Consider the following 26,916-nt stretch of genomic DNA (forward strand, 5'->3'; position numbering starts at 1 on the left):
GGGGCCCAGGGTCCCGGCAGGCCGCGTAGCGCTGCACGGTGCAGGCCGCCCGCCGCCCGAAGCCCGCCTCGGGCTGGAAGCTGCTCTCTCGCCTCTGGCCGCCGGCGTAGTACCCTGGCGAGTGGTCGCTGGGTAGGTAATCGCTCTGTGAATATTCCTCGCACGGAGGGAACTTGGGGTCGACATAGTTTGAGTTGATCAAAAAAGAACTCATAGCCATTAATTTCTGGGAATTGCCCACAAAATATACTAAAATTTATTCCGACCCCTGACTCGTTTTCCTGTTTCCGAAAGCCCTCCTACTTACTGTCAAGTGAACAAAGTTAGGGGCCCACGTGATCCTCGGAGCCAATGGCCGCCCCGCCTGCGATTCCCGGATAAGGAAATCTGCTCACCCGGACCCTACTCCAGCCAAAGAGGTTTATTTTCCCCTTCTTCTCTTCCCTCTCCCCACCCACCCAACATCAGGATTTACATAGGGCTCCTGCGGGGCGATCGCCTCCTCGCCTAGCTCTCCCAGGGATGAGAGAGACCCCTCGAAGGTTGCCATCAGGGGGCCTGTTGGGGCGCGGAGCGGACTGCAATCCCTGCACCCCCTTAGAAGTTGGGGTTCCCGGCGTAGCCCCTCCAGTTCTTCCTCACCTCCACCCAGCACTGTCTGTCTCCCATCGGCCCCTACCATTCTCCCCACTGCTGGAGGGGCCCAAGCCCACTGAGTCTGTGTGGGGACTTAAATGAGGGGTGTCTGGGGTTCCACCTAGAGAGGGGAACCCACATTGGGCTAATGAGGGCTTAGTGCTGGGCTTGGCTCACTTGCCAGCCAGGGAGGGTTGGGAGAGGAGGCGTTGGGAACCAGCGGGAGGGTGCGTGGAGGGACTTGTCAGAGATGAATGGAACCGCGGGCGGATCGATAGGAAATTCATGCACTAATTCGGGGAGACCTCGCCTTCCAAATCGCATTTAGCTGCGCTATTAGTTTGGTTGTGTCAGTCCGTCCGTCCGTCTGTTTCCCTCTCCTGTTCACTCCTCCCCTTACTCCACATAGCCCAAGCCAGGAGAAATGACTTGGGTTCCCACACTGAACGTGAGCAGTGGAGTAAACAACCTGCAACTTTTGAGAGCAAATTGAATAGCAATTTGCTAATCCCAGAACCACAGAAGCAATACTAACCACCGAATCTAGACATTCTAATTGCAGCTAATGCCGCTTCCACAGGGAACAGAAATCTCACATCCTTGTGACCCTGGGATAGGGACCCTAGAGGTGACCCACACACACACCCCTTGGTAATTGGTATTTCCACGGCACCATCATGTTCTGAACCCAAACAGAAAGGCGACCTCTGCGTCCATTTGAAAAGTGAATTTCCTTTGCATGGGCACAATTGAAGACAACAGTCATTTTTCTGGTATTTTCAGTAAAGCGTCCCTGAGACCAGAATAGAGAATAGATGGGCTTGAGGCAAGAGAATAAATTTAAAACATCATCAACATTAACCTCTTAAGAGAAGTGAAAAGAGGCACAAGGCTCCTGGGGACAGGCATGGGAAGATTTCAGGTAAATGATTTCTTCATCTCTAACCAGTTGCAGGAAGAAAAGAAAAGAGGAAGAAAAAAATGTAAAAGGAAAATCTTCGTGTGGTCATCACTGGATCATCCTCATTTAGGAAAAAAATTCTTCAGGGAAAAAAAGAATGAGCGGAGTGTTTATGTCAACTACATATTCCCCTAGATACGAATTTGTGACCACAAAATTCCTTACACAAATTCGGATCTACAGGGTATATACAGAAGACAGAGAGATCTTCTTGGCCCAGAAATTTTCCAGTTCTCCTACTTTCAGCGTGTTCTTCGTTTGGGGTGTGGTTTGAGTGGTTTGATTTTATTTCGTTTTGTTCTAGTTTTGAACTCTGAGAGCAGGAAAAATCACTGCGGATCCATTGTTGGAATCAGAAGGTTTCAACTCTTGCAAGAGGGAGAAATAGAAGCAGCCGGTCCGCAAAAGGACGCGAACCTCGCGGCTGCGGTGCAACTCTCGGCGGCGCATGAATTATGAGATGTAAACATTAGCTAAGCACAAAAGGAGAAAGGGTCATCCTGAGGCTGCCGCGAAGTCAGAATCAGGCCCTTCTGGGTGCCCTCTCGCCCCTCCCCTCCCCCCCGGGTTTTCCTTTTTTTTTTTTTTTTTTTTAAGAAAAACAAAACCCCAATCGGCTTCCCCATGCCCCTCACAGCCTTTAGTTTGTGATCAAACGAATATCTAGATATTTTCCTAGGCGCCTCTCAGCAAAGGGAGGAGGGAAAAACTGCTGGGTGTGAAGGGGGGTGTCATAAAAGTCCTTTTGGAAAAATTCAATGGTAAAAAGAGAAAGAAACAGTTGTAAAGAAAAATGCTGGGAGACCAAGCAGATGGGGCCCCCGGATATTTAATGATGGGCAATTCCATTTACAACCTGAGAAAAAGATCAAAGGCTTTTCATTTCCGAATGAAGGGCAAAGAGGAACCATAAAAGGTGCAACCAGATGATATCCTGGCTCCTCCCTACTTCCCTTGCCTGCTGGGGCCAGGAAAGGGGGATAATCCCCAAATTTTGGGTGAAACCTCAAATTTACCTCTTTCTCCTCAGGCAGGTTTTCTCTGCCTGTGTTTGCTGACTTGGCCACCTGCTATGGTTGCTGGCAGTGAGGCCAAAATGGGATCTGGAGAACCTGAGACTCCCAGTCACTGCTGAATTTATTTAACTGTAGACTGGGATGGAGGGAAGTGACACCAAAATTATGAAGCTGATGAGGGGAAACGTGCACAGAATATATAACCTCCACACCCACACCCCTCCAGCCATGTCCCTAGGTCTGAGAAATGCTTGCATTCCAGTGAGCTTGCCAGAATAATGTCAATTTCATTAACAAATACAGAAAAAAATACAAAACATCCCTCTAAGCACCACACTCCAGAGTTCTCTGCCCACTTCTGGCCAAGGAACCCTTACAGGTGGGTGGGAGGAGAGCTTCCACCTGCCAGCAACTAGGTCCAAAAGATCCTCTGGTTTTCTATCCCAATCCTAGATTGCCAAGGTTGGCCTTGGGAAATCAGCCTGATTTCTAACACCAACAATCTCTTAGCCAGCTTGATCTCACATATTTGAAAACACACGCGCGTGTGCACACACATTATTACATGAGTAGCAACTACCTTTGCCAAGAGAGGGTCCAATAGATAGGCTCAGACCCCATCTGGACACCCAGGGAAACAGAAATCTAGCCCTGGACTCACAGACAAAATGCCTGGGTAAGGCCCCCAGAAGCCCCCCAGCCATAAGCACCGTCCTTTCCAAGTTCCCTTACAGGCCCTTTAGTCCGGAGCTCCAGGACCATTCCAACTGGTCAAGCCCCCTCCCCCACCCCATACCTCCAGGTCCTTAACTCGCCCTGCTCTCGGAAACCCGTCCAACTCGTCGGTTTCGAAATTTGGGAAGGGCATCTGTCTGCTGCTCTACACTTCACAGGGAAGGCGGCCCAGGTGCACGGAGCACCCCAGAGAAGAATGGGAGGCAGAGTCACTACGGGGCTGGGAACGGCTGGTCCTGGACACTGGGCGCCGAGACTTTCTCCTCTGCACGCTGAAAGCCACCTGCCCATCCTAAGGAGGCGCACTGCCCCCACCCCAGCCGGGTCCAGCCACGACGAGTGGAGGCAGAGTTTACCCCAAATGAGTTTTGCCAAGGCAGGAGACTGCCTCCCCCCACACACACACACCCCAGAATACTAACATCAACACGCGCAATAATAACATAAAGAAGAGCGGGGACTCGGCGCCTTCGGAGCCACAGCCCCTGCACCCCGGGTTGTTTGGCAGCTCTCTGGCCGCCGTCTCCGGGCAGCCACAGGTTGCTAACGTGACCCCTCACTGCTCCCCCCTCCCCTGCGCGCCCAGCCCACGCGGAATCTTCTACCGTTAGTCGGCGGGTGCGGAGCGACAGAGCGCGGGAGGGAAAGCGAAGGGCCAAGAAGGCAGCCCCGGGCCGGCTCGCGCCCCTGCCGCCGCCGCGCAGACGAGTGGAAGGCCCGGAGGGAGCGGGCGAGTACTCACCGGGCGGCTCCCGCGCCCTCCCGGCCGCCGACCCGCCCGCACACCCGCTCGGCAACCGACGAGCTCCTTCTGGTCCATTATTGTGTGGCCGGAAAACCGAACCTCGGCGGCGGGCAGAGGCGCTACGGGCCCCCTTGGAGGCCGGAACAAGACTTTTTTTGGGTGTGTTTTTGTTTTTGAAGCGCAAGTTTTCGTATTAATCTCATACTTTGGCAGTCTTTGTTAAACAGCTAGGCGCGTCACGAGGCTCTCAAACATTTTAATAATTTTTAGACGCCGTGACCTGCGGTTCACCCCTCTCCGGGCCTCCCCCAAGAGCAGGCAGTTACTATAATACGCTCGCGCAGTTCGCTCGGTCATATTGAATTTTGCGCAGGTCATTACTTGGGAGAAAAATGACAGAGCAGGAATTTGATTCAGCTCATCCTCTCCAGCTCGACTTTTTGCCAGAACCCTCTCCTCCCTTCACCCAACCCCCACACCCAAAAAGTCCCATTCGGATAGGACTCTACCCGGCCCCGCCCCCGCTTTGATATTCCATCATTCCTATATTTTTGTCTGCTCTGGTTCCAGGGGCAAAGAAGGAGAAGGTGGAGATCCTCGGGGTTCCTTTGGCGGCCTGTGAAGGAGGCTGGCACCTGGAGGAGTGGAAATGTGGCTTGGGGGACCAGGGTCCCAAGCAGGCCTGTGCCAGAGGACCCTTCCCTCCTGCCCTCCCCCCAGATGACTGCAATGGCAGGGTCGGTAGCCAGACCTCATTGCACACACCACCTATTTTGTTCCCTCTCCCAGTGCCAGACACACCCATTCCAGCCAAAACTTTGGTGGTGCCAGAACCCCAGGAATGACCAGTTCAGCTCAGGGCTGAGGTTTGGTCCATAGACTAGCATCCTCCAGGGAGGACAGAGAGAACCCTGAAAGAGAGGCAGTAGGACTGCTTGATCAAAGCTGGAGACTAGACTTTCAGAAACTTTAATTCTCTATAAAAACAAACCAATTTTCATCTTTACAGTAACATCTGACTACCAAAATACCACTATAAGGAGGTTCAGAAACTAATCAAAGAGGTGTTAAAATACTCAGAAGTTCTTTGGCTTGTCCCTTCAGAATTAGTATCCTTAGGACTAAACTGTCAACAGCACATTTCCCCCTTTCTCCAGCCTCTATGGGACCCACAGAGGTAGGTCAGGTGACTCCCTTGCCACCCAGTTCAGGTCTGGGGGGGCTGTTGGCAGGGTGAACCCTAGTGAAGGGTGGTCCAGAGAGGCTATCCCTAGGTACCAGTTTGACTGAGTGGCAGAAGACTGTCTTCTCCACCCTGATTCTTCCCTAGCCCAGGATCTTGGGCTTCTGTGCCAGTTACCACACAAAGCCATCACTTCCTAACAGGCTATCTTAAAAAAGGAGGAAAAGGAGATCAAGTAAGGGGAAACAGAAGGAGAAGGATTCTCTATTTCAGGTTTTGACCTACAACATCTCTGGACCCCAGAAACTGCTCCTCCCTGGCCTGACTCTCCAGAGAAACTTGGCTGCACACCCCCATTGGTTTAATAAAAAAAAAAGGGGGGGTCAGTTTGATTTGAATGTGACATTAAACCGTTGTCTCATCTGTCCATATCTCATAAAACACCTTTATAAGAATTCTCTGGTTATCTCAGTTCTGGCAGGACAAACACCCACGGCGCACCTCCTACATTAAATGCTTGCAAGAGAATTTGATGACATCTCATACTGCAACAAACAGTCATTTAAAGACCAAAAATAGGCATATGTCCTGGTGTTATAATTACAGAGCCTCTCTTACTTATGAACTAAACTCAATGCACGGATTCAAGGTTCATTTCAGGTCGCCTGTTTCAACTTCAGTTTAAGAGAGCTCTGTGAGGCCATTCAGTATTTTTCCTTCTCATTTCCCCTCCCTCCTCCAAATTGGAAGAGAGGGATTCTGGATGAACATACAAGTGGAGGTTTGGGAGACAGTGAGAAAATTAACAAGCTAAACTTCTTTCAATATCCAAGTTCTTAAACCTAAGCAATTTGGAAAGGGGGATAGAAATTTAGAAACACCCAGTCCTGGCCGTGGTTATGAATTCCAACTGGCTGGACCCAGAAGGGGAGAGAGGATAAAACCCTGAAAAACTAGCTGCCCTGGGGGTGGGGGGGAAAGGGAGTTGGGGGAACCAGCTGTTTGGCCCTTTTAGGGGGAAGCAGGGTGGAGCTGGTGGTGAGGCGCAGGCCTTCACCTTTGAAGCCTGTTTTGGCCCAATGTCCAGCAAGGATGTGCATATAATTGGATTTTTCAAATGTATGCGGCTGGGTAGGTTTTAATTAAATTTTATATGGTGACTCAAAGATTATCTTTGGGAGAGAAAATTGCACAGAGCATTTGCCAGGCCTAGAGACCTCTCTTGTATGCAGTGCCCCACTGGTTTTTTGTTTTGGATGATGTGGGGTGGGGGGGGGTGGAGGTTTGAAAAAGGGTTTCTTCCTCCCTCAGTTTCTCCCTCCCAAGATATCTGCCTCTTCTCCTCCCCAATAAAGTCCCCACGCCCCAGCCCCCCGGTCTTCCTTACCTCGGGCATCTTTTCTGGTGCTCTCTCTGCACACACAGCGCCTCCTCCTCTCCCACCCCACCCCCGCCGCTGGCCGCTAGTTGCCTGGGCCACTCACGCACGCTGTAAACTTTTGACCCTCCAACTTTGCGACCCCTCCGGCAATAACACTGGCCTCACCGCCCAGGGTCTCATTCTGCTGCACTGGCTGCAGAAACCCCAGAGTAAAACGTTTTGCCCCTCCCCCCTCTTCACCACCATTAGGGCCTTAGACTTGGGGAAGAGATTTTTTTGATTATGAATTAACTTCTTGGGAAAAAGACGCGGTGGATCCCACTTCCCTCATTTTCACCGGTACCCCATGTTGAGATGCCTGGAAGCGCTTTTCACTACCCGCCCTGTTCCCGCGAGGGGGTGGCGAGGGGACCTATGGAGTGGTGCAGTGGGCTGACCTGTAGCAGGGTGTTTCTGGGGTGAAGAGTGGAGGGCGTCGGAGCCAGTGCTCCTTGGGAGCGGCGGGGGCCACAGTCGCCCAGGGCTGGAGGAGCGCTCCCAGTCCAGGCAAAGCGTGGCCCGCTGGCCCAGGGCCACCTTGCACCGCCGCTCGCTGGCGCCTCGGAGGCCTCAGCCTGGCTGTGAACTTGGTCTAAGGCGGACTCTACTGGCAGCTCGGGGATGTTACAGCTTCTGCCTCTCCGCCCACGCAGCTGCTAAGCTGACCAGACCTGTGCTCTTTCGGTTTCCCTTGAGGCCAGATTTGGCCCCCCAGTGTCTCACCTCTCACTAGGGAAGATTTCCTCCTTCGTTCCCTGGGGGCCCTTGGGAATCAGAAAACAGAAAAAGAAAAAAAAAAAGAGCGCGAGTTAGAGGAACACGTAGAGAACGAGAATGGAGCCAAGGGGCAGAAGCTGCCACCGATTAGTGATCCCTGTGGTGCGCTCAGGCCTAAGGAGGGGGTGCTCCCACGCTGGGGCTCCCCGCCACGGGCCCCCTAAATGCTTCTCCCCAGGCTGGATGTCCTCCCTCCTACGTGGCCTGGTTTACAGCACTGGGGCCCTCGAGGCAGCGCTCCTTCCCAGGCGCTTGCCGCCCTACCCACGCGGCCCCGCGGTCGGGGACCGCTGCGGCCCGAGCCCGCGCCGCGCTCGGAGGCCGCAGGGGACGCCGCCGCCGTGTGGGCTCGGCCGAGAGGCACTCGCAGAGCCTGGCCAGACCGAGGCCGAGGCGGACGCGACTCCGGAGAGAAGCTGGGGGATGCCGTGGAGAGCGCACCTTGCTCCCCTTGAAAAAAATTGAGAGGGAAGAGGCAGGCGGAGACCCCTGAGTCTTGGAGTGAGCGAGAGTTAAACTTGGGAAGGCGGGATAGTCGGGCCTGTCAGGTTCCTAATTACCCTAAATCCAAACGCGCTCCCTAATTCCCCCACTTGGCCTAGGAGCCCACAATCTGGTTCTTGGTAGATTCGCCGAAAGAAAGAACGAAAAACCGCCCTAGACCTGAAGGCGCGCCCTGGCCCGGCGGCAGCGCAGGGCGGCGGCTGTGCGGCCGGCGGCGCGTAATGTATGCGGCAGCGACCGGGAGCCCCACGTAGGCCGGCGCTGCAGCCCCGTCTGCTGACCTCTGCGTGATCCCGGACTCTATGAATTATTGATGAGATATGAGCGTTGATTTCCCCTTTCAGGATGCAAACTCCATTATATTGTTAAAATGGCGATTTAATCGTTGAGAATAGCTTTGGTGTGGGTTTTTTCCCCCAACTCATTTGCGCCTCCTTCCTTTTCATTTAACTCTTTTAATTAAATCCTTTAACAGATTTTAATCACTTTTTGGAGGGAGGGGTAAGAGGAAGGGGAAGGACATCACTACCACCACCAACAAACACTAAAACATAACAAGCCCAAATCCATAAAAAATCTTCCACCTAGGGGAAGTTGAAAGGTGGGAAGGAGGTGTTAATCCTTCTAGAAAAGCCCCGCTGGGAACGTCAGCCAGAGGATCCCTCCAGCAGAGGGCTGAGGAAGCTAAGTGACCTGGGAGGTGTTCAGCCCCACTCCCCAGGAGATTTGTGTGTGGAGTCCGACTGAGGTGAATTTATCCCTGCAGAGAAGTAGAGGAACTTCAAAATGGGGGAGGTCCTCTGATTCCTGCAAGGAGGGACTCTCCAGTCCCCGTCTTAGGGCACTTAGGGAAGAAAGGTCCATTCTCTTCAAGGGGCCCCCATTTCCCCCCTCCTCCCCCCAACCAACTCCTTTTCCAGGCGGTGGTGTGGTGTCTGGATTAATTAATATGAATGTGTAACAGCACTCCAGCAATCGATAAATGCTTGCTGTGGGCAGATCCCAGCCCCCAAATCAGATTAGTTTGAATAACTCCAAAAATGGAAAAGGTGACCAGGGGGCTCTCCCCTAAAAGAGGGGAGGGCTTCTTGCTTGCCCTGTCCCCTTGGTTGGCAAGGTTGGCCCCCAAGCTGGGAAGCCCAGGTAGGCCAGAGCCCCTCTGCTCTCAGGGAAGGGCTGCTTTTGGTAGGTTGTGTGGACTGACATCTTCTCCCTTGTTTTAAACCCTTCCTTCTGCCCCAGCATCCCCACCTTAGGATAAAGAAGAGAGAAGTCAGACCAAGAGGGGAGTTTCCTCCGGAATCTGCCCCCACACCTGCCCGCTAGCCCTCAGCAAATAGATTCTCTCTGCTAGGGAAGGGTTAAGTGTCCGTGCTGCAGTTATAGAGAGGAAGCCAGTGAAATATGGGCTCTCGGAACTCCAGGCCCTGCTGGTTTTCCTGTTTACACTTCTTTATACTTCCTCCTACCCCCGTGGCCACAGAGAAACAAAACAAAAAATAACCAAATAAAACAAAACCCCCAAAATCAAATTGTCCACTGACTGGTGTTCAGATTAGCCTCAGAAGGAAGAGGGAAATTGCAGCCTTAATCTCTGGCTGCTGATTCCTGCGCCCTGCCCCAGATTAAGGGTGCTCCGGCAGCCGTGTAAAGCTCCAGGCAGAAGGCGCCAGCCTGTGGCTTGGAGGCCCAGATCCAGCCAGGGAGGTGAAGTGAGTGCCAGAGAAGGGGGAGAAGAATCCTGGAGGGAGAAGTATTTTTCCCCAAGACTGTCCAGGCGAGGAGGGAGGAAAGGTGGGGGGGGGTTCTGGAGCACAAGAGGGAGCTCCTTTGTACCAGAAACTGCTTCCCATCTCTCACCCGCAACCCCCATGCATCCTTGTTGAGGTTCAGGGGAGAAGGTTTCCCAAAGAACCCAAAGTGGGGAAGAGGAAAACCCGGCTAGGGCGTGTTCTTTATGATTGCTTAGAGTCAGAGGAAATCCTCCGAGGGTTTTGACCTCCGCTGGCGGAAGTGGGCACCCCGCCCGGGCCTGCTCTTCCCATTCCGGAAAATCTGTCTAGATATACCCAGCAGATGTCCCTGGGCCACTGGCCCCACACATTCTTTATCAGAGTTTACAGAAGATGAGAAGGGGCAAAAAAAAATCTTCAAGGGCAGACTTGGTGGTCTGGGGTTTCTGAAAGAGGGAGGCAAGGGGCACAGCAGGACCAGGGTTTCCCTGGAGACCCCAGGTTAGAGTTTGTCCCTGCTGCATTCTTCCCCTCAATATATCCAACTTGTCTGCACTGGCCAGAGTGGAAGCCTGAGGAATCTATGCCACCAAAATGTATTAGTATTTTTAATTGTGCTGGGGCTCCTTTGGAAGCTGATCAGAGTCTCCCCATGAAGATCAATGCCCCATCCATTCTTAGAGAGATGTGTCTCTACACCAGATTGAAGACCCCAAACTCTGTCCTCTCTCCTCGAAAAGCCTATGAAGGGTTTCTTCTAAGTCAGTCCTGGGCAAGGAAGGGAGTGCCCAGTTATAAGACAGCTGCTGCAGGAAGGGGCCAGAGGTCCTCTCATGGGAAGTGGGGTGTCTTGTGACCTCTCAAGGTACCCACATGTTCAGTTCCAGGGACCAACTGCGGGCATTGGTAAGCTGCATCAGGAGATAGCAGGAGTGCCAATGTGATTGAACCCCTGGGTCTTAAAATCAGGAGGTTGATTTGGTGGGGATGAAGCCTCTGAATTTTAGAAGAAAGGTTACTTATTCTTAGAAAATAACAATGAGGTGTCAAATCACGAAATCCCTCTAATTTGTGATGCCACAAAACAAAGGTTGTTTTAAGGGTACAATGGGAAGAGAGGAGGGAAAGAAAGAAGAAAGAAAACACCTTTCCAATTCTCCCTCCTAGCTGCTGTGTCCAGCTTTTCCTCTGTACATTCACGGGGGGGGGGGGAGAATGACTGTGTTTTTGCATAAGTTCTACTTATTAATTTCCAGGGATGCTCTAAGCAAGGAAAGGAGCTATTCCTTTCCCCACACTCATGGGCAGAAATCAGGTTTTGGATTTGAAGGGCTCGCCGCCCCCCTGCCCATTCCCCATTCTGATCTCAGGACTCTACTTAGAGCCAAGCAGAAGGGGTGACTTGGGACTAATAGACTGAAGCTGGGAGCAAAAGTGCTTGGCTCCCCATCTTAGATGACCTGATGAGGCTATAGCGAACCAGAGTACCCATTCTAGTGGGGTTCAAAGATCTGAAAGCCAGAGAGTGCCCCAGTACAAGGCAGCCCACAGCCGCTGCCTTAACCATCCCCCCTGCTTTTTCTCAGCTCAGATGTATCCAGATAAAAGTGCCCAGCTGCGTGCCCCACACACCCCTGACAAATGAATGTCATAAAGTTCCTCTCTGGGGGTGGGGAGATGTCTGTCTGAAGATATCCAGCAGTGAAGTGGCCCCCCACAAGAGGCCCTTCTTTCAGCAATACATATTCCCCTCCTGGCCCCCTAAATTTCCAAGAGCACTAAAGGAACCCACACAATCTCCTTTCCCCACAAATGGCCAGACACTCCTGCAAATAAAAACCAGGCATTTTGACGGCTGAGGCCTTATCCAACCGAGCACCCCACTTCAGGTCACCCAGATTGTCAAAACTTGCTGCTAAAAGCAGACGCAATGTCCCCCCACTTATCACCCTAAGCCCTGCTGGGGGCAAGATTCCCTTCCCCAGTTCCAAGCTCCAAAATTACAAGGGAAAAAAGCGAAAGCTGGAAGCGACTTACTGCGGAGTGCAGGGCCTGGCTGCCGCCCGCCTTCTGGGCTGAGAGAGCGTTCACCTACCTCTGCCCCCTTCCCCACCACAGCGAGCAGTTAAAGTGTCACTTAACATTCTGGAGAATGTGAAATATACCGCGCGGTGTCAACTCCCCAAAACCATAAAACTAACTTTATGGACCTCACGTGACTTTCTCGAGCCAGTGAGGGGTATCTGTCTGACTTCTCGGCGATTTTTACGATCTAACTTCGAGATAAAACCCCTATCCATTTGACATCTAAATGTCATAGCGACTTTTGGGATAGTTTGCTATGGACAGAGGGGGACAAAGTCAAGGGGTGAGGGGGAAGGAGGGCCCAGTAGAGCCTCCAGGACCCTCGGCTGCCTCCTCACCAGCTTCCCCTCCCCCCAAGTCCTGTTAAGAAGTTGGGCCAAGCTGGAAGGGATTGACCGGGTAAGTGTCCACACATGACTCTTGCGCTCAGGGTGGAGGCTGACTTGGATGGAAGAGGACTGGGCCCTGGCCCTGGGCCAGCCTGACTGAAGGGGGAACCTGGGGTCTCCAGGAGGGACCCCAACTCCTAACCAAGAGGGAAGGTCAGTTGGGCCCCTGGAGAGAGGGAACCCTTGATAAATGTAGAGAAGGCTGAGTGGAGAGGAAACCTTTGAAACTGAGGTGATTTTTTTTCTTTCCTTTTTGGACTTACTGGGTGACAGGACTGATTTGGTTTTGGAGCAGGGGATATGGGGGCTGAGCAGGCCTGTGTCACTCTCCAAAGGCCAGGAGTCTCCTGCTTAGGATTTGGGCCCCAAGTACTTTTCCTGAAGAGGTTTCCATGAGCTTTTCTGGCCAGTTGATAGAAGGCCAGAATGGAGTCCAGCTCAGCCTTACCCTTGCCCCAGCCCCACTTGGGGTTTCTGGGCCTCTCAGTTCCTCAGGTATGGAAGCCTGTCCTCTGGCCAAGCACTGCTGGCCAGGCCAGGGATGGGCATTGGTGGCTGAGAGGGACTGCTGGTAAGCATCTTGCCTTCCGTTGCCTGTACCAGATCTCTCAGGACTGGTCTAGGGTGTGCCCGGTGATGGGAGAGACAGGCCCTCAGAGAAAAGACAAGTGGAAGGGTGGTGGAATAGGGGAAACATTTATTTGACTTCAAGGAAAGCTACAAACAAATACCAAAAGCGAATCACTGAGACAGGCCCGGCGAAGACAGATTTCACACATAGCACAGCATCCACTCGCTCACCACAAATGGTCTTGGAAGCGAAATGGGTAGGGGGAGGGGGTGGGTCTGACCCAGACTATCCCCATATTTACAAGCTTGGTTGGGGCCCTCTACGCCAGACCCATGGCTTCACAGAGAAATACACAGACATTTTACACTGAGGATTAGTTTTGTTTCCGTACACACTCCCAGATCAGGCCTTGTGGGGCCTACCTAGGCGGCAGGAACTCAGATCTCACTGTTTTCCTTCCCTCTTCTCACCACCACCCCTTTGGTCCTCCCAGGCCTCTTCCCACCCCAGAACCAAGCCACTTAGAGACTTGGACCTTGGGAGTGAGGAGGGAGGAGGGTGGAAAGAGACTCAGTCATGGACTCCATCTTTGAGGCCAGCTCAGCTGGGCCCCGGGGCTGTGCACGCACTACCCCACCTCAGCTGCTGCCCCTTAGAGAAGTTTAGAGCTGAAACTCAAAATACAGCGATCATCCTTTATAAATAAGTTAGAAGGACATAGATGGGGAGGGGAAAGTTCACATTAAACATGCGAGTTTCTTTTTTTCGTGGGGAAGGAGTGCAACCACATCATTCAGAAACACTGGTGGATTTGGGGCGAGCGGAGGGGGAAATAATAATTATCATCATTATTATGAACAATAATAACAAGATTAACCAGTCCAGGAGAGAGGGAGCCACAGGAAGACCTAAGACCAAACGAAAAAACGGAACACAAGGCCGGGGTGAGGCAGGCTGGTGGGAAGCGGTCCCCAGCGGGCGGCGGCAGCGCGGGGAGGTTGGAGGGGCCGGGACTGGGGGCGGGAGGGGCTCGGCCGCCCAGGGCTCCTCCCGGCGGGCTCAGGGCTGGAAGGCGCTGCCGGCTGTAGCCAGGCTCATACTTTTCAGTTTGTTGTCTTTCTTCCACTTCATGCGCCGGTTCTGGAACCAGATCTTGATCTGGCGCTCGGACAGGCAGAGCGCGTGGGCGATCTCGATGCGCCGCCGCCGCGTCAGGTAGCGGTTGAAGTGAAACTCCTTCTCCAGCTCCAGCGTCTGGTAGCGGGTGTAGGCGGTCCGGGCCCTTTTCCCATCCGGCCCCGTCATATCTGGAGCAGACAGAGCAGCGCCCCAGGCAACGTTATTCCGGTTAAGGGAGGGGGCCCTGGGTGGGAGGGGGCGTGGAGCAGGACCCAGGCGTCCCCGGCACCCAGCTCGCCGCCGCGCCAATCCTCCCCACTCCAGATGCCCCCGTCCGAGCTCTCTTTCCGCCCCCCATCTCCTGCAGCCCCCACTTCTGCCGGCAGCGAAGGCGCCCGGCTTTGTCTCTTGCTCCCTCCCTGTGCCTCACCCTTCGCTGGGCTCAGGCGGCCGCTCGCCCCGGGAGGGAGGAGAGGACTGCACTTTTGCCCCGGAAAGCTCCTTGTACTGCTCGCCCCTCCTTTGCTAGCGGCTGTCTCAGATTTTGGGGGGTAAACAGGACCTTCCCCACATTGCAGAAACCCCATCCCTCAGCGTAAAGCTACTACAGCTGAGAGCATAAAACCCAAACCGAATATAGGAACACACTATTAAAAATACCCCTCCCCAACCCCCCAGCTAGAGACCACTTTGGCTCTGTCCCCCAGTAGTGAGACCCTTCTTAGTGACTTCTCCCCCTCTGGAAAAAAAATAAATCTATATTTGAGGAAAAGCCAAGCTCTCCTGCCCCCCCCCCTCACCCCCAAACGCAGAGGAGGAAAGCCGAGAAGACAAAAAAGGGCGAGAGCGAGAATTACCATGGCTGATGTGAAGCTTCCTCATCCAGGGGAATATCTGCGGAGTCTGCCCCTCGGGCGCGGCTGTGGAGGTGGCCATGGGCTCTGGCTGCGCCCGAGCTAGACTCGGGCTGCTGAGCTGGCTCGCCGCTTCCTCAGGCTCCGAGGACGCGCTGGCCTCGTCTATTTCGGTGAAATTGGCGCTGGAGCTGGCCGGGGTCGCCTGGTCGGAGGGGGACGAGGCAGAGGGCTTGGCGCCGTGGCTGTCGCCGTTGGTGCAGGGCAGGGACTCGGGCGAGGACAGGGAGCAGCTCGACGCCGCTTGCCTGAAGCGGGGCTCCTGAGCCGGCGCGGGGAAGGCGCGCGAGCTCTCGCCCACCGCCCCAAAGTGGCTGGAGGAGGCCGAGGAGCGGTTGACGCTGAGGTCCATCCCATTGTAATTGTAGCCGTAAGAGCCGGTGTGCATGGCAGCGGGATCCCTGTAAGAGCCGCTCAGAGAGCTGCCACTGCCATAATTTAGCAACTGATAGTCCGGGCCATTTGGATAACGCCCCGAGAAGGAGTTTACAAAGTACGAGCTCATTTGGGTGATTTTGGAGGGCTTGATTTGTGGATCGTGGTCGTTATAACCCTGTGCTTCACGATTTATGATGTATTAATGAATTATAGCGATGCACTGTACTTCGTTTTGCTATGTATGCGGCCAAATATGGGGGGGGGGTTGGAAGGGGGATGGGGGGGCGTTAGGGAATCACGTGCTTTTGTTGACCAGTCGTAAATTCTCGCTGATGACCTCAAGAGGTAATTCATGCTCTATGGTTACAAATAATGACGATCCGAGAATCGTTAGGGCCGATTCAATGCGAGCCTCGGAGAGAGGGGGAAAAAAGGAGAAGGGGGAGAAACAGGCGAAGGTTGGCGGCGGCCTCTAAGCAGAGCGCGCCACCTTCCGGCGATCGGCGGGAGCGCGGGCCACAGACCGCCATGGCGGCGACCGCTGCCTCCCTGCTGACTCTCTGCAAACGCCTTGGGAGAAAGAAACCCGGCCTAGGCTCACCCGTCGGGTTTAGTCTTTCAAAGGAGGGATGCAACTGAGCCTTTACTCATTTTTTTGGGTGTGGACCTAGTGTCTCTGTTTGTGTCCTCCTTGCACTTTCCATCATTATTATTGTTATTTTAACTCTGGTAGATAGATGATCAAAGATTGAATTGCTTTTCCCTTTCTCAGGTTTAGCAAATCTCCAAATTGGGGGCGGAAATGGGGACACGGGATGGTTGGAAGGTGTATGAGAAAAACAATTATTGCAGTGGGTTTCCGGGTGAGCTTGGCTTGGCCTGCTTCCTGACCCCGCTGCAGTGACCTATCCATAGCTTACAGGCTTAGCAAGGGTTCGCAGGAGAAGCTTTCCCTTCTCCTGGGCGCCTTAGACGATTGGACCCCTCTTCCTGATCTCCTTCCTATCTTTAGGCAGGTCCAGGCAATGACAGAGCAAGACAAGGATCTCAGAGGAGGAGCTCCTGTTCTACTTGCCAGGGGAAAAATGGTGGAAACTGGTTCTGAGAGTTTCGATCAAGGCAGAACCTGCTCGAGCCTCCTCACCAGACACTGCTATTGCACTGAGAGGCCCCGCTCAAGGCCTCTCGCTGGTGTTGGGGGTAGTTTTAGAATTTGCCAGGCCCTGGGAAGGGGTTCTGAGGACCAGCGGCGCCTTGCTGAGCGTGCTGGGCCTCCGGAGTTCACTGCAGCTGGGGGCCTTCTGCCAGGCAGCTATTTTCTTTAAAAATAAAAAAGGAGAGAGAGGGAGGAGGAAGAAAACAGTGTCCAGTGTCGCCAGATTGCCGTCTGGGTGGGGGTGGGGAGAGAATGGGTCGGTTTTGGTTGAGGGGATGAGAACAGCCCGCTTATCACCTGGCCTCCTGCCCTCAGGACTCCAAGGAGCAGGGGAAAGTACTGCCCTTTCGCTGGGACCTACCACTGTTTTCATATTCCCCTGCTCCTAATAGAGCTCTTACTTGAGGCAGGAAGGGGTGCTGGGAGCCTTTATTTGCCGGAGGAGAGATACCGGTAGCTCCGATGAGAGCCACAGGCCTGAGCCGAACATCCAGGGCGGCAGAGATCTGGCCATGTGGGCAGACCACAGGCCAAGGCATCCCTGGACATGGCAACAGAAAAGCGCTGCTGAGTGACAAAACGCCTATCTTAGTCTCCGCAGGGGCTCTGGTTAGGGTGGTCTCGGTGGTGACCCCCTACCACAGACAAACATGGATAAGCTAGAGAATAGAGGGAAACGGCCCCGTTCTTTCCCCCAAGTCTGCACCAAGAGAGGCTGTCAGAAGCCTCAGAACCCGCGAGGCGTGCTGGAGCCTGGGCGGGAGGCTCCAGCCTTTACAGTCTTTATCTCAACTGTAACTTCCGAGTCTTGTTGGCCCCGCTGGGGCCGAGTAGGGCTCCAGCTTTTGCTTCGAGTTTCGAGTTTCCGGCATGGGGAAGATGGGGTGGGGAGTTTGGGGGGGGAGTGGCAGGGGAGGAGCGGAGGTGAGTGAGCGGCGAGTTTTTACGTCTTTATTATTATCATTATCATTATTAATAATATTAATATTATTACCGAAGTATTTCACGTCCAGAGCTAAGACAAGACTACAAACACAACACATAGAAAATTAATAAAATAGAACTTTGTTTTCTTCTGAGGCTCCTCTTCTTACTTCTAGGTAGTATGTGCTCCTTCCAGTGGCTTTAGGGAGGGGTGGGAGAGAGGTCTGGGGATCAGGGAGTCTTCGAGGCCCCCGCTGAGGGGACTGCGAATCTACCATTGAACCGTGCACGAGGGACATGGACGAAAAGAGACGCGACTCGGACAAGAGCGTTTTGCTCTGCTTCCAGGAAACATCAAGTGAGTCCGGTCCTCAGTTCTCACCGTGGAGCCTGATCGGGCTGAAGCGGGTTCATCCTCCGCGGAGATGGAGATGGAGGGGTGCAGGGGTGTTGGGTGGGCTCAGGCGCAGTGGCCTCTAAGCACCCAGCAAGAGCTCTGCGGGCGGGGGCTTCCAGGAGAAGGCTGGGCGCCGCCTGTCATGCGCTGGCGAGCAGGTCCCCTGGTTCCCCCGCCCGCAGAGTCTTCTTGGGGCTCTCTGAAGCCCTCGTCTCCCCACTGGCCTCTCCCTTCGCGTCCCCCCACCCTCCCTTTCCAGCGTCTTCATTCGGCTGGCTTTTCTTCCTCCTCCTCCGCACTGAGCTGAGACGCACTGAGCAGTTTGCTCTCCTTTTTCCACTTCATGCGCCGGTTCTGGAACCAGATCTTGATCTGGCGCTCGGTCAGGCACAGGGCGTGCGCGATCTCGATGCGCCGCCGCCGGGTCAGGTAGCGGTTGTAGTGAAACTCCTTCTCCAGCTCCAGCGTCTGGTAGCGAGTGTAGGTCTGGCGGCCTCGGCGGCCGCTGGGCCCAAATGAAGAACCTGTTAGCAGAGAGATGCTGAGGTCTGGGGGTCAACGGGGCTAGAGTCCCTCTCCCCCACTCGACCCTCAAACGCAGATTCTAGCTTGTCCCGGGATGCCCTCCGCTTGCCATTCTCTGCCCCCCTTCCTCTCTCTCTTCTCCAGCGCCCCCTCCAGATTCCCTCGGGTCTCCTAGGCCTGCGCCTCGGTCTGGACTCTTGGTGGGGGATGGGAGGAGCAGTTTAAAATCCCACCTGGGTCAAGGAGGAAGGGCTGGGGCAGTACTGGCCAGGTGTGTCTCTTCCTAGCCGCATCTTCTCTTTCCATCTATCTAGCTCCCCCACTAGCCTGTGATAGATTCCGGTCCTTAATCCGTAATGACGTGGATCGATCCATAGTGGGCATTAACGGCTCCTCACTTTCTTGTCCCGCTAATGGACATCAATTTGGGACTTAAGGCGGACAAATAATCCAACCTGAGACCCAGGCGCCTGCTTCCTTCCCTCCCCCCCCCCCAATTTCTTTCTCCGTTTCTTCCCCTTATTCTCCCTCCCTCCTCTAACTACCACCCCTTTCTGGTGCCTCATCCGTCCCAGCCTCCCCCACCCCTAGGGAAACCCAGTCCCGGACAGACTCAACTCTCCCTCGCCAGCGTCACGCCGCCCCCTTCCCATGACGCACTCGGTTTTTAATGGAACGGTCTTTGGGTGGGGGACGCGACCAGGGCTGGGGCGCAAGAGAAAGCCAAGCCAGTGACGGTCGTCCCTGCCCTCTTCCCCGACCGGGAATCCTAGCCCTGGCCTGACGCTCCGGGAGAACGCACTGGCTCCCCTGGCTCAGAGTGCAGCTGGGACTTTGCAAACTTTGTAACTCCTGCGGACGAGAGGGCAGAGCAGGAGACCGCGGCAGGCGGCCCATCCTCCCGTATCTCCTAGCGAGAGGCCCACCCAGCACCCTGTGGCAGAACGGAATTGCAGGGAAGGGGGGGAGCCTTCCTAGTTCTTTCCCGGGGGCGGGGGCGCGCGGGGGTCGCGGTGGCCGCGGGAAGTCTCACTCACTGTTGCACGAATTCATCCGCTGCATCCACGGGTACACCGGAGTGGAGCACTTCTGCTCCTCGGTCTCGCCGAACACGCTCTTGTCCTGCGCGCAGTCTGACTTCCGCGGTTCGGGGTGGAACGGGGGCGGCTCGTCGGCGCCCGAGAGCGCGCAGGCCGACTCCTTCTCGCGGTAGAAGGCCGGCGCCGGCCCGTAGTCGCAGGGCGCCGCTCGGCCATAGCCGCCGCCAGCCGGCGGGTAATAGGAGGAAGCCGCAAAGCCCTTGTCCTGGCCCGGCCCGGGCCCATAGGGCGCGGGGTAGTGCCTCAGGGGGTCCGCATAGCCCGACGAGTAGAGCGGTAGCTGGCCCAGGAAGGACTCCTGCCCGCTGGCCAGAGTGACGGGGAAGGTGGAGTTCACGAAATAGGAACTCATTGGGAGGGGAGGCGCGCACGGCCGCTGCAGCTCCGCCGGGTTTATGATTTGTTGTGTTTTATAGTCCGAGCGCCGCGCCTATTAGTAGTATATCTGAGATTGGGTTTTAGCTGAGGGGGGATGGCGAGGTGCCAGTGAGGGCCAGAAGGAAATACAACCATCTGATCCAACACTGACCAATGGCAGAGGCAGGAATTGTCAAATAGCACCCAGGAGGAGCGCAGCCCGCACGAGGGACTCGCGCACAAACCTATCAACCTTTTTTTCCCTCCTTCTTCTCCTTCTCCTTTCTCTCTCTCTTCCCCCAACAACACAACGCGTCCTGTTCCACCTACGTAGGATCTGCGAGAGGCGTCTGTGCTTTGAAGGCGGAGGGAGCATTTGGATTGAGACCACCCCATCCCCCAGTGATTAAATAAATATATCCCTCCCCTTCCACGCAGGATAGGAAAAAGTTAATTGTGTTTTCAGAAAAGTTAACCCCTGCGTGGCTTGAGCCCCATCCCTTCAAGGGGAGGGTGGTTTAATGTTCTGAGTCTCCAATCGCAACCTCCTTCGTTAAGAAAGCAGGAAAGGAAAGGTCGGTTTCTACGGTTTTGTGTTGGTAGAAGGCCAGAAGAGTTCTCCGCTAATAAACAGCGTTTTTAAGAAAGACAGAAGCCAAGAAGAAAACAGTCTCTTTCCCAGGTTTTGAAAACCGTTTCTCCCGTTTCTCAGATGCACTCTGTCTTCTCCAGCCCTAGTTTACTATTCCTGCATCTTCACAGCTCTTGTGCTCACAGGGCCTGCTGTCCAGAAGACCCAGAAAGCTAGCAGGGAGGAGGGCCCGAGCCCAAGCTTTTCCCTCTGGCCCTAGGGCTCCTCTGGGAGTTTCTAGGAAAGCTGCGGCTGACTACACCCACCCAAGACATCCTCCTGGTTCCACTATGCACCCTTGAGCGATGGGGAGGGAGGGAGGCTCCTCGAGCCTAGGATTGTCTGATCCCTGTCCTGCCCTCAATCCTCACCCTACTCCCACCTCCTACCCCTAAAGACAGGTATATCATAAGCTAGAGATAATCTTGGGAATCAAGGGTGTTGATTCCTAAGTCTGAATACAGGAAAGAACCTTCTTCCTCCTCCACATTGGGGTCCTCAAACCCTCCTATATTTGAGTCAATCAGAGACTCCCAGGAAGAGAGAGGTTCTTGTTCCTTTCCTAGGTCTCTCCAGAACCTGGCTATTCTTTTCAAAAGTGGTTACGTCCCAATACTTGGTTTAGTTTTATAGGAAGGGAGAAGTGTTCAGCTCTCCTGGGGCTCAGCAGGCAGCTTACAACTGCCAGCCCCATTCGCTCTCCAGATGCTCACAACCCTTCTGCCTGTATCTGAGTGTCTCTCATGTTGTATCCCCTGCTTTCCTGCCATACAACATCAAGTGTGTGTGAGTCTCTGATTCTCTGGTTTGTGTTCTCTCTTTTCTCATCTGAGGAGAATGAGCATTGAGGCCAGGCTGGAAGACCGAGTCCTGATGTGTTTTCAAGATTCAAACACACACCCTTCACCAGGAATTAGAGTGACCACATTTGGACCTGCGGTCAGGACTGGGACAGGGTGGAGGACAAAGTCAGATGATGACAGGACCAGGTTGACCCTCCTCTCCCTGTTCTCTGGGCCCCTTTTAGTGGTCAGCCCACTGACAATGGAACAGGATATTGGAAAATGTAAAGAGATCTGGGGCTGTGGACCACAGGTGGATCTTTAGTTGGTTACAGAGAGCCAACAAGGCTCTCTGAACTCCCAGGGACAACTTCTAGGCTGCACCTTCATGGCCAAATGGTGATCCCTGGATGTTCCACCAACCACTTCCTACCCAGACTCTGTGGGGAGGGGAGCTAAGGATGATTTAAGAAAATCAGTTTGAGCCTCCTAATGATGGACTCATAAGTGCTGCCTTCTAGCAGTGACTGGGCCCACTTTCAGAGAGGAGGGGGGAACACTTGGGCAGAATGAGTAAGGTGGGGAGGAGAGTGCCTGGGTATGCATTCCTGCTCCTTGCTTCTGAGGCTGGGCCTCAGCTCTCCCTGCCTCCTCCCAAGCCAGGATGTCCCTATCTTAGGGCTAGAAGGTGTGGGTTTTCCTCTGGAATCTTGCTGTGCTGCAAGAGGGAGTCATCCCCTGCGAGAGCTCCCTTATCCTTAGAATCGAAGCCCCCAAATTAACCTCACCTCTGCAGGTTGCCTGTGGTGAGATGGGGCCGCAAAGGCAGGGCTGGGCGCCTGGAGTCGGCATGAAAGGAAATAGCGCCTCATCGCTCTTATCTAAGCCCAGAGGTATTTATGAGCGTTTATTCGTCTGATCCGTTTGTTTGGGAGAAAGAGCAGGCGGGCAGGGCCAGGCCAGAGGCCGCCTGGTTTCTGGAGCCAGATCTCTATGAATCTGTCTGTAGTTCTGTCCACGAAGTCTGTCTCCAAGGGGGAATATGTAAATACACAGCGGCACAGCCTTCTGCCGACCTGGGGTATCTCTCTCTGCCTCAACGAGGAAGTATGTGCATAGAGAGATAGAAATAAATGTGTACCAAGGTTTGAGTACACTGCAGAAAGATTGTATAGAAACCCCACAGGCAGGATTTATAATTGTAATTTTTCTGTGCTGTGAATCTGTGGTGCTGTGAACACACACACTCCAGCTGGCAGGGATGTGTCTAAGTTATATTCAGCTCAGGAGTAAAATTCTCCTGTACCAGTAACCTCAGAGAGGGATATTTGCCTGTGGGGAAGGAGGTGGATGGGGAGGGAGATTAAGACATTGTCCAGGCTTCCCATTTCCTCTTAGCTACAAAACTCCCCTCACTCCCAGTTTTTTCTTTAGATTGTGAGCACCTTCCTCTATCCCACTCTCAATTCTGGCTGGACTGGGGCAATGAAAACATCTCAACCTACTCGTTCCCCTGGACTCTGATCATTTAAGTTTGGGGGATATAAATGCCCTCAGAGAGAAAAGTGTGGCTGCTCCTAGCCTTTGGGACCTATTTAGCTGGGATGGAGCCTAAAAATCAGAGGTCCAATGCGTGATACAAAGACCTTATTTCCATTATGCAAATTAGCGGCCTGGTCTCTGATCTTGGGGAGGGTGGGTGGAGTGGGCCGGTAGGGCTTGTTCTTCCTGTTTCCTCCCCCCCCCCAAGTCTGTGGTACCCTAAGAGCCCTGAAGTGTTTCAACTCCCAGCACTAGCCGCCTTTCACTGGGTGCCTGTTCTTTGGACTGCCTACAGAAAACGCCTCTAAGGGGCCCATGGCTCTCTGGCTGAGCTTCCACTGGTGCCACTGGGCTGGGCTTGCTAGATGCCAGCAAGTCATTCCTCTGCCCATTAACTGAAAGGGCTTCTCCTGCCGCCCAGACTCAGAGGCTCAAAGGCATGGGGGCACAGTGCTTTGCCCCCTGCCCCCCAGGGTCTCAACCCCTGCAGCTCCTCCATCTCTGGGCCAGACCCTAATAACATCTCAGTCTGCTTGGCACCACAGGCAATTTCCTGGAGCAAAAACCAGGGCCACAGCACCTTGAAAGGAGCGACCAGAGCTTCCTCCTGAAGCTTGAAAGCCCGAGCTAATCAGTAACCCATGAGACAGGGGCCAATATTCACAGGAGGCAATAGAGGCCATTACCCTTGCCCCCCCCTTTGCCACCCCCTTCTGCGAAAGCGGTTGGGTTAAGAGGGTGTGTATGGGGGTTCAGCAGAAGCGGAAATTACAATGGTTTGGCTCCTTAATGATTGATCCCCACTTCCACTCCCAATTTCTTTCCAAGGAATATTTATGTCGATTTCGCTTGAAACGATAGGAAATGGGGGAGGACCCGCACTCACTTGCAGACACCAACAGTTTTCCGAAAATTCAGCTCAATTCCTTCACCACCGACACACAGCACCAAGAACTGGCAAGACCCATCAGCCACCCGGGAGAACACAGACCCGGTTTGTCTTTTGACAGCCGAGTGGAACTGCTGGGGCCAGCTCCTCTCCGGCTAACCGCCTCCATTGGCCGAAAAGAAAACCAAATAAACCTTCAACAGCCTTGGCCTCCGATCTCCCCAGCGGCCCGGGCGATCCACTCGCGCGCCTGGGGGGTGGGGAAGCTCGAGAGTCTGTTCCCCCACCCTTCGGTCGGTCCAGGGCCCCCTGCCCGCGGGATGCAGTATTAGTCCTCTTTAAATATGCCCTAGAAAAGGCCACTTCCCCGGCCAGCCTGCTAGGATGGGCAGGCGCGGGTGAGTGACACTTGTTCTCTAATCCACAAGCACACGGGTGGGAGTCAAGAGCCAGTGGAAAGCGCCCATCAGGCCTCGACGACCCCGAATCCCGCCGAGCCTGAGCGGCGGGGACTGCGAGCGTCGGGCGCTGTTCCCGCAGCGTCTTTAGGCAGGCGGCGCCGAGGGCGCATGTCTCCGAACGGACGGTAGATGGCAGCAAACCGCATAATTTGGGTCAGAGCAAACTGTAGAGCAAACTGTCTGAGGGAATGATTTATACCTCACCAAGACTACAGGAGAAAAAGCTCTTTAGTCTGGGTGTGTTTGGGGAATTTTTCCTTTGAGAACAGGCTCTTAAGTGTCGTGGGTGCTGGCCGAGAACTTCTCTCCCTATGCAGTTGAACCCCCACCTCCACCTCCGGAGTCCAGCCCTGGCCTGCTTAAGAGAAAATCTACCTGTGCTTGGGGGTGAGGGTGGAGGTGGGGAGGGCCTCCAGCGCCACAAGTGGCTGCGCCCCTGTCTTTCCAACTCAGCCCTGAGAGAACCAATATTCCCCACACCCAGACCCAGACCCAGCAGCCAGACTCTGGGCAAGCCGTGAGACCCAAGACTGAACGCTTCTGATCTGATCTTTTAAAAAAGAAAACCAAGCACTTATTCATGCAAATCAAAGTAAATCAATCTCTCATACCCTCTGTACCCAAAGTCGCTTATCTATTGGCTCCCAGCTCCTTCAGAAGTCCTTCACTCTATTTTAGGTCCTCACCTAGGGCTGGCGCCCTCTTCCAGCACCCCCTCCCCCCAGATACTTTCGGAATCTTTCTCCTGTCCATCCATTCTTCTCGCTCCCTCTCCTCCCTCCCTCCCTCCCTCAGGAGGCCTGGCTGGGGAGTGAAATCGGGCGCCAGAGGGAGGGACAGGGCTAGCTGTCTGAGCTCAGCACCAAGCAGATTTCCAGTCCCGACAGCCTCAGGTTCCCCAGTTGGGATTTCTTGTTATTTTCTTCTTCTACTTTCCTGTTTTTGTTTCTGCTTCCAAGCCTAAAACAACATGACACTAAACAGATTCTTCATATCCACCACATCTGGAGCCAAGAAAGTTTGAAATGTTTCTGCATCCGACACACACATGGCAATGTTCTCCTCCACCGAAATCCACACTCTCATCCCAATAAAACACAAATAATAGAATCAATACTGCACAGAAATCAACACACTGTCACCTACCGCATGAAAACCACAAAATTGTCTCCCTGCAGAGCGAGGCTCCCTCCTGCGGGAGTGGCGAGAGACCTGGGCATTCTCAGGCCGGCTTCCTGGGAGTCCCCTTGATTCGGGTGCCTCCACCTACACCCCTGTAATTTCAGAAATGTCTCCGAAGGGAGCTAATGAGCATTTCTCTGTGAGTTGTTCTTTCTGTTCTCTCTAGCCGCCGCCTCGCCCTCGCTGGCCTCTGCGGAAATTCCAGGCCCTCCAGAGACCAGAGCGTCCCTCAGCGCCACCGCCCCTCTGCCAATGCCGCCGGGAAACCGCCCATCAACCGCGAAACCAGCACCGGCAAGAGACTGCGCCGGGGCAAAAGGGGGAGCCAGGATGAGGGCGGGATGGTTGGAGGGGGAGGGGGCATCCACCCACAGAGGCCATTTCCAGGAGCTGTTGAGAGCATCCTGAAGCCCAGACACCCCCATCCTTTCTCCCGCAGCCCCTCCGTTGAGCCTCTCCTCCCATCTTAAAGGGGCGAGGTAGAGCTGGCTCCTGTGGCCCCTTTGCGATCTTCTTCCCGTCTCCCCTGCCCAGGCTCCCCCTCCAGGAAGCGGCCACCCCTTTCTCGGTTGCTCAATTTCCTGGGAAGCCTCTCCCTGCAGCGCCCAGAGGTGGGGTTCAGCCCCTTCTTGGAGGGGGGGGAGGGAGACAAACCCAAGCCCCACCCCCTACAAAATCTCGATGCAAAAGAATAAAAAGAATTGTAGAATCTCTCTTACCTTTGTAGACCTTGGGAAATTTTCCCTCCAGATTGAAGAGGGTGGAGAGAAAAAGGGGGAAGCGTTCGGGTTCTTCTTCATCTTCCAGATAATATTGTCCCAACCTGAGTGCCGTTGCCTCCCCTTCTCTGACTTGGGAGAGAGGGTGTTTTGCTTTTCTGATATTTGCATAGAAAATGGAGTAAGTTCTGGCTTTGAAAAATGATATCAGCCTGCGATTCTGGGCAGATTGTCCATTTACCCTCCATGATGACTAAAATCCCAGGTCAGCAGGCAAATTAACTTAGAAATTAAAATTATTTTTGGTTTTCCCTTTTGTGTAATTTCCACCCCTCCTTCTCTCTCTCTCTCTCTCTCTCTCTCTCTCTCTCTCTCTCTCTCTCTCTCCCTCTCTTTTCCTCTCCACCTCGATCTTCCTCTCTCTCTCTCTCTTGCTTTATCGAGCTGATACTGAAGTATAAAAATATCAAGAGGCTGGAGCCCTGAAGGACGACAGTGCTCCGACCTAGGTGTGGTGTCCAAAAGAATGCTGCATTATAACCACCAGGGAAATGATAAAAAGTTCATGTTCACGATCGCCCGGCCACATGACCGGCGCCGGCCAATCGCTGGATTCAACCACTCATAAACTTCTATCACAAAGTTGTAAATTTTCATAAAACAACAAGGAATTTATTGCATTTCTTCATGGCTGCTCCACCAGCAACCCTTTTCTCAGTCGCCATCTTCTTTTCTTCTCCTTCTCGCTTTTTGGGGAAATCCTAACCTGAGAAGAGATAAGATTTAGGGTGCAGGGAATGAGGCAGAGGAGACACAAGGGTTCAGCTGGGAAGAGGGTTCTTTTTGGAACCTCCTGGTTTCTCAAAGGAGCTTGTCCTCCTCCTAGTAAAAATTCACTCCAAATTCTCCACACTGGGGCTGTTCTAAAGCAATTTAGGGGTGAGTCAGAAGCAGTAGCAGTTGCCAGGAGCATCTGGGCGAAATGAAAGCTTCAGTGTCCCTCTCGTTCAGCCCCTACATTCCTAACCCTTAGAGATGCTGGAACTCCCACCTGTGAAGCTTGTGGCACGGCAGGTGTGGGGACC

At 53.9% G+C, this 26,916-nt stretch overlaps 4 protein-coding genes across 5 annotated transcripts in view; all 4 read right to left on the minus strand.

Moving 5' to 3' along the window:
- Window positions 1-424, minus strand: part of HOXB4 (homeobox B4) — a 1,919-nt gene extending 1,495 nt beyond the window's left edge. Inside the window, exon 1 of the mRNA XM_004684292.2 lies at window positions 3-424. Within this exon, the coding sequence (XP_004684349.1) occupies window positions 3-220 (218 nt within the window). The 5' untranslated portion in view covers window positions 221-424. The remainder of the gene's footprint in view (window positions 1-2) is intronic.
- HOXB3 (homeobox B3) overlaps window positions 1-25,810 on the minus strand; it is a 54,912-nt gene extending 29,102 nt beyond the window's left edge. The window contains exon 1 of the mRNA XM_012726052.1: window positions 25,077-25,810. The gene's annotated coding sequence lies outside the window, so the exon portion shown is untranslated. The remainder of the gene's footprint in view (window positions 1-25,076) is intronic.
- HOXB5 (homeobox B5) lies at window positions 12,865-17,174 on the minus strand. Its single transcript, XM_004684293.2, has 2 exons — window positions 14,732-17,174; window positions 12,865-14,062 (listed from the first exon to the last, which is right to left on the minus strand). Exons 1-2 carry the CDS (start codon window positions 15,291-15,293, stop codon window positions 13,815-13,817), a joined length of 810 nt encoding a protein of 269 aa, XP_004684350.1. The 5' UTR covers window positions 15,294-17,174; the 3' UTR covers window positions 12,865-13,814.
- HOXB6 (homeobox B6) lies at window positions 17,260-26,155 on the minus strand. Of its 2 annotated transcripts, XM_012726223.1 has the most exons (3): window positions 25,832-26,155; window positions 19,206-19,698; window positions 17,260-18,167 (listed from the first exon to the last, which is right to left on the minus strand). In XM_012726223.1, the coding sequence occupies exons 1-3, from the start codon at window positions 26,000-26,002 to the stop codon at window positions 17,908-17,910; spliced, it is 924 nt and encodes a 307-aa protein (XP_012581677.1). In that variant the 5' UTR covers window positions 26,003-26,155; the 3' UTR covers window positions 17,260-17,907. The 2 variants fall into 2 exon arrangements, with proteins under 2 accessions (XP_012581677.1, XP_012581678.1); XM_012726224.1 differs by lacking the exon at window positions 25,832-26,155 and having other exon boundaries at window positions 19,206-25,081.
- Window positions 26,156-26,916: the final 761 nt, after the last annotated feature.

The sequence above is a fragment of the Condylura cristata genome, unplaced genomic scaffold (genome assembly GCF_000260355.1).
Source record: "Condylura cristata isolate star-nosed mole 26May11 unplaced genomic scaffold, ConCri1.0 scaffold00017, whole genome shotgun sequence".
NCBI classification, from domain to species: Eukaryota; Metazoa; Chordata; class Mammalia; order Eulipotyphla; family Talpidae; genus Condylura; species Condylura cristata.

Bases quoted from the DNA above. Each gene is read 5' to 3' on its own strand.
- HOXB5 (XM_004684293.2), bottom strand. From the start codon at position 15,293: ATGAGCTCGTACTTTGTAAACTCCTTCTCGGGGCGTTATCCAAATGGC. The intron at 14,063-14,731 runs GTAATTCTCGCT...TGTCTGCTCCAG, and splicing joins GAAGCTTCACATCAGCCATG to ATATGACGGGGCCGGATGGG.
- HOXB6 (XM_012726223.1), bottom strand. From the start codon at position 26,002: ATGCAAATATCAGAAAAGCAAAACACCCTCTCTCCCAAGTCAGAGAAG. The intron at 19,699-25,831 runs GTAAGAGAGATT...TACTACTAATAG, and splicing joins ATTTCCCAAGGTCTACAAAG to GCGCGGCGCTCGGACTATAA. The intron at 18,168-19,205 runs GTGAGTGAGACT...CTCTGCTAACAG, and splicing joins GCGGATGAATTCGTGCAACA to GTTCTTCATTTGGGCCCAGC.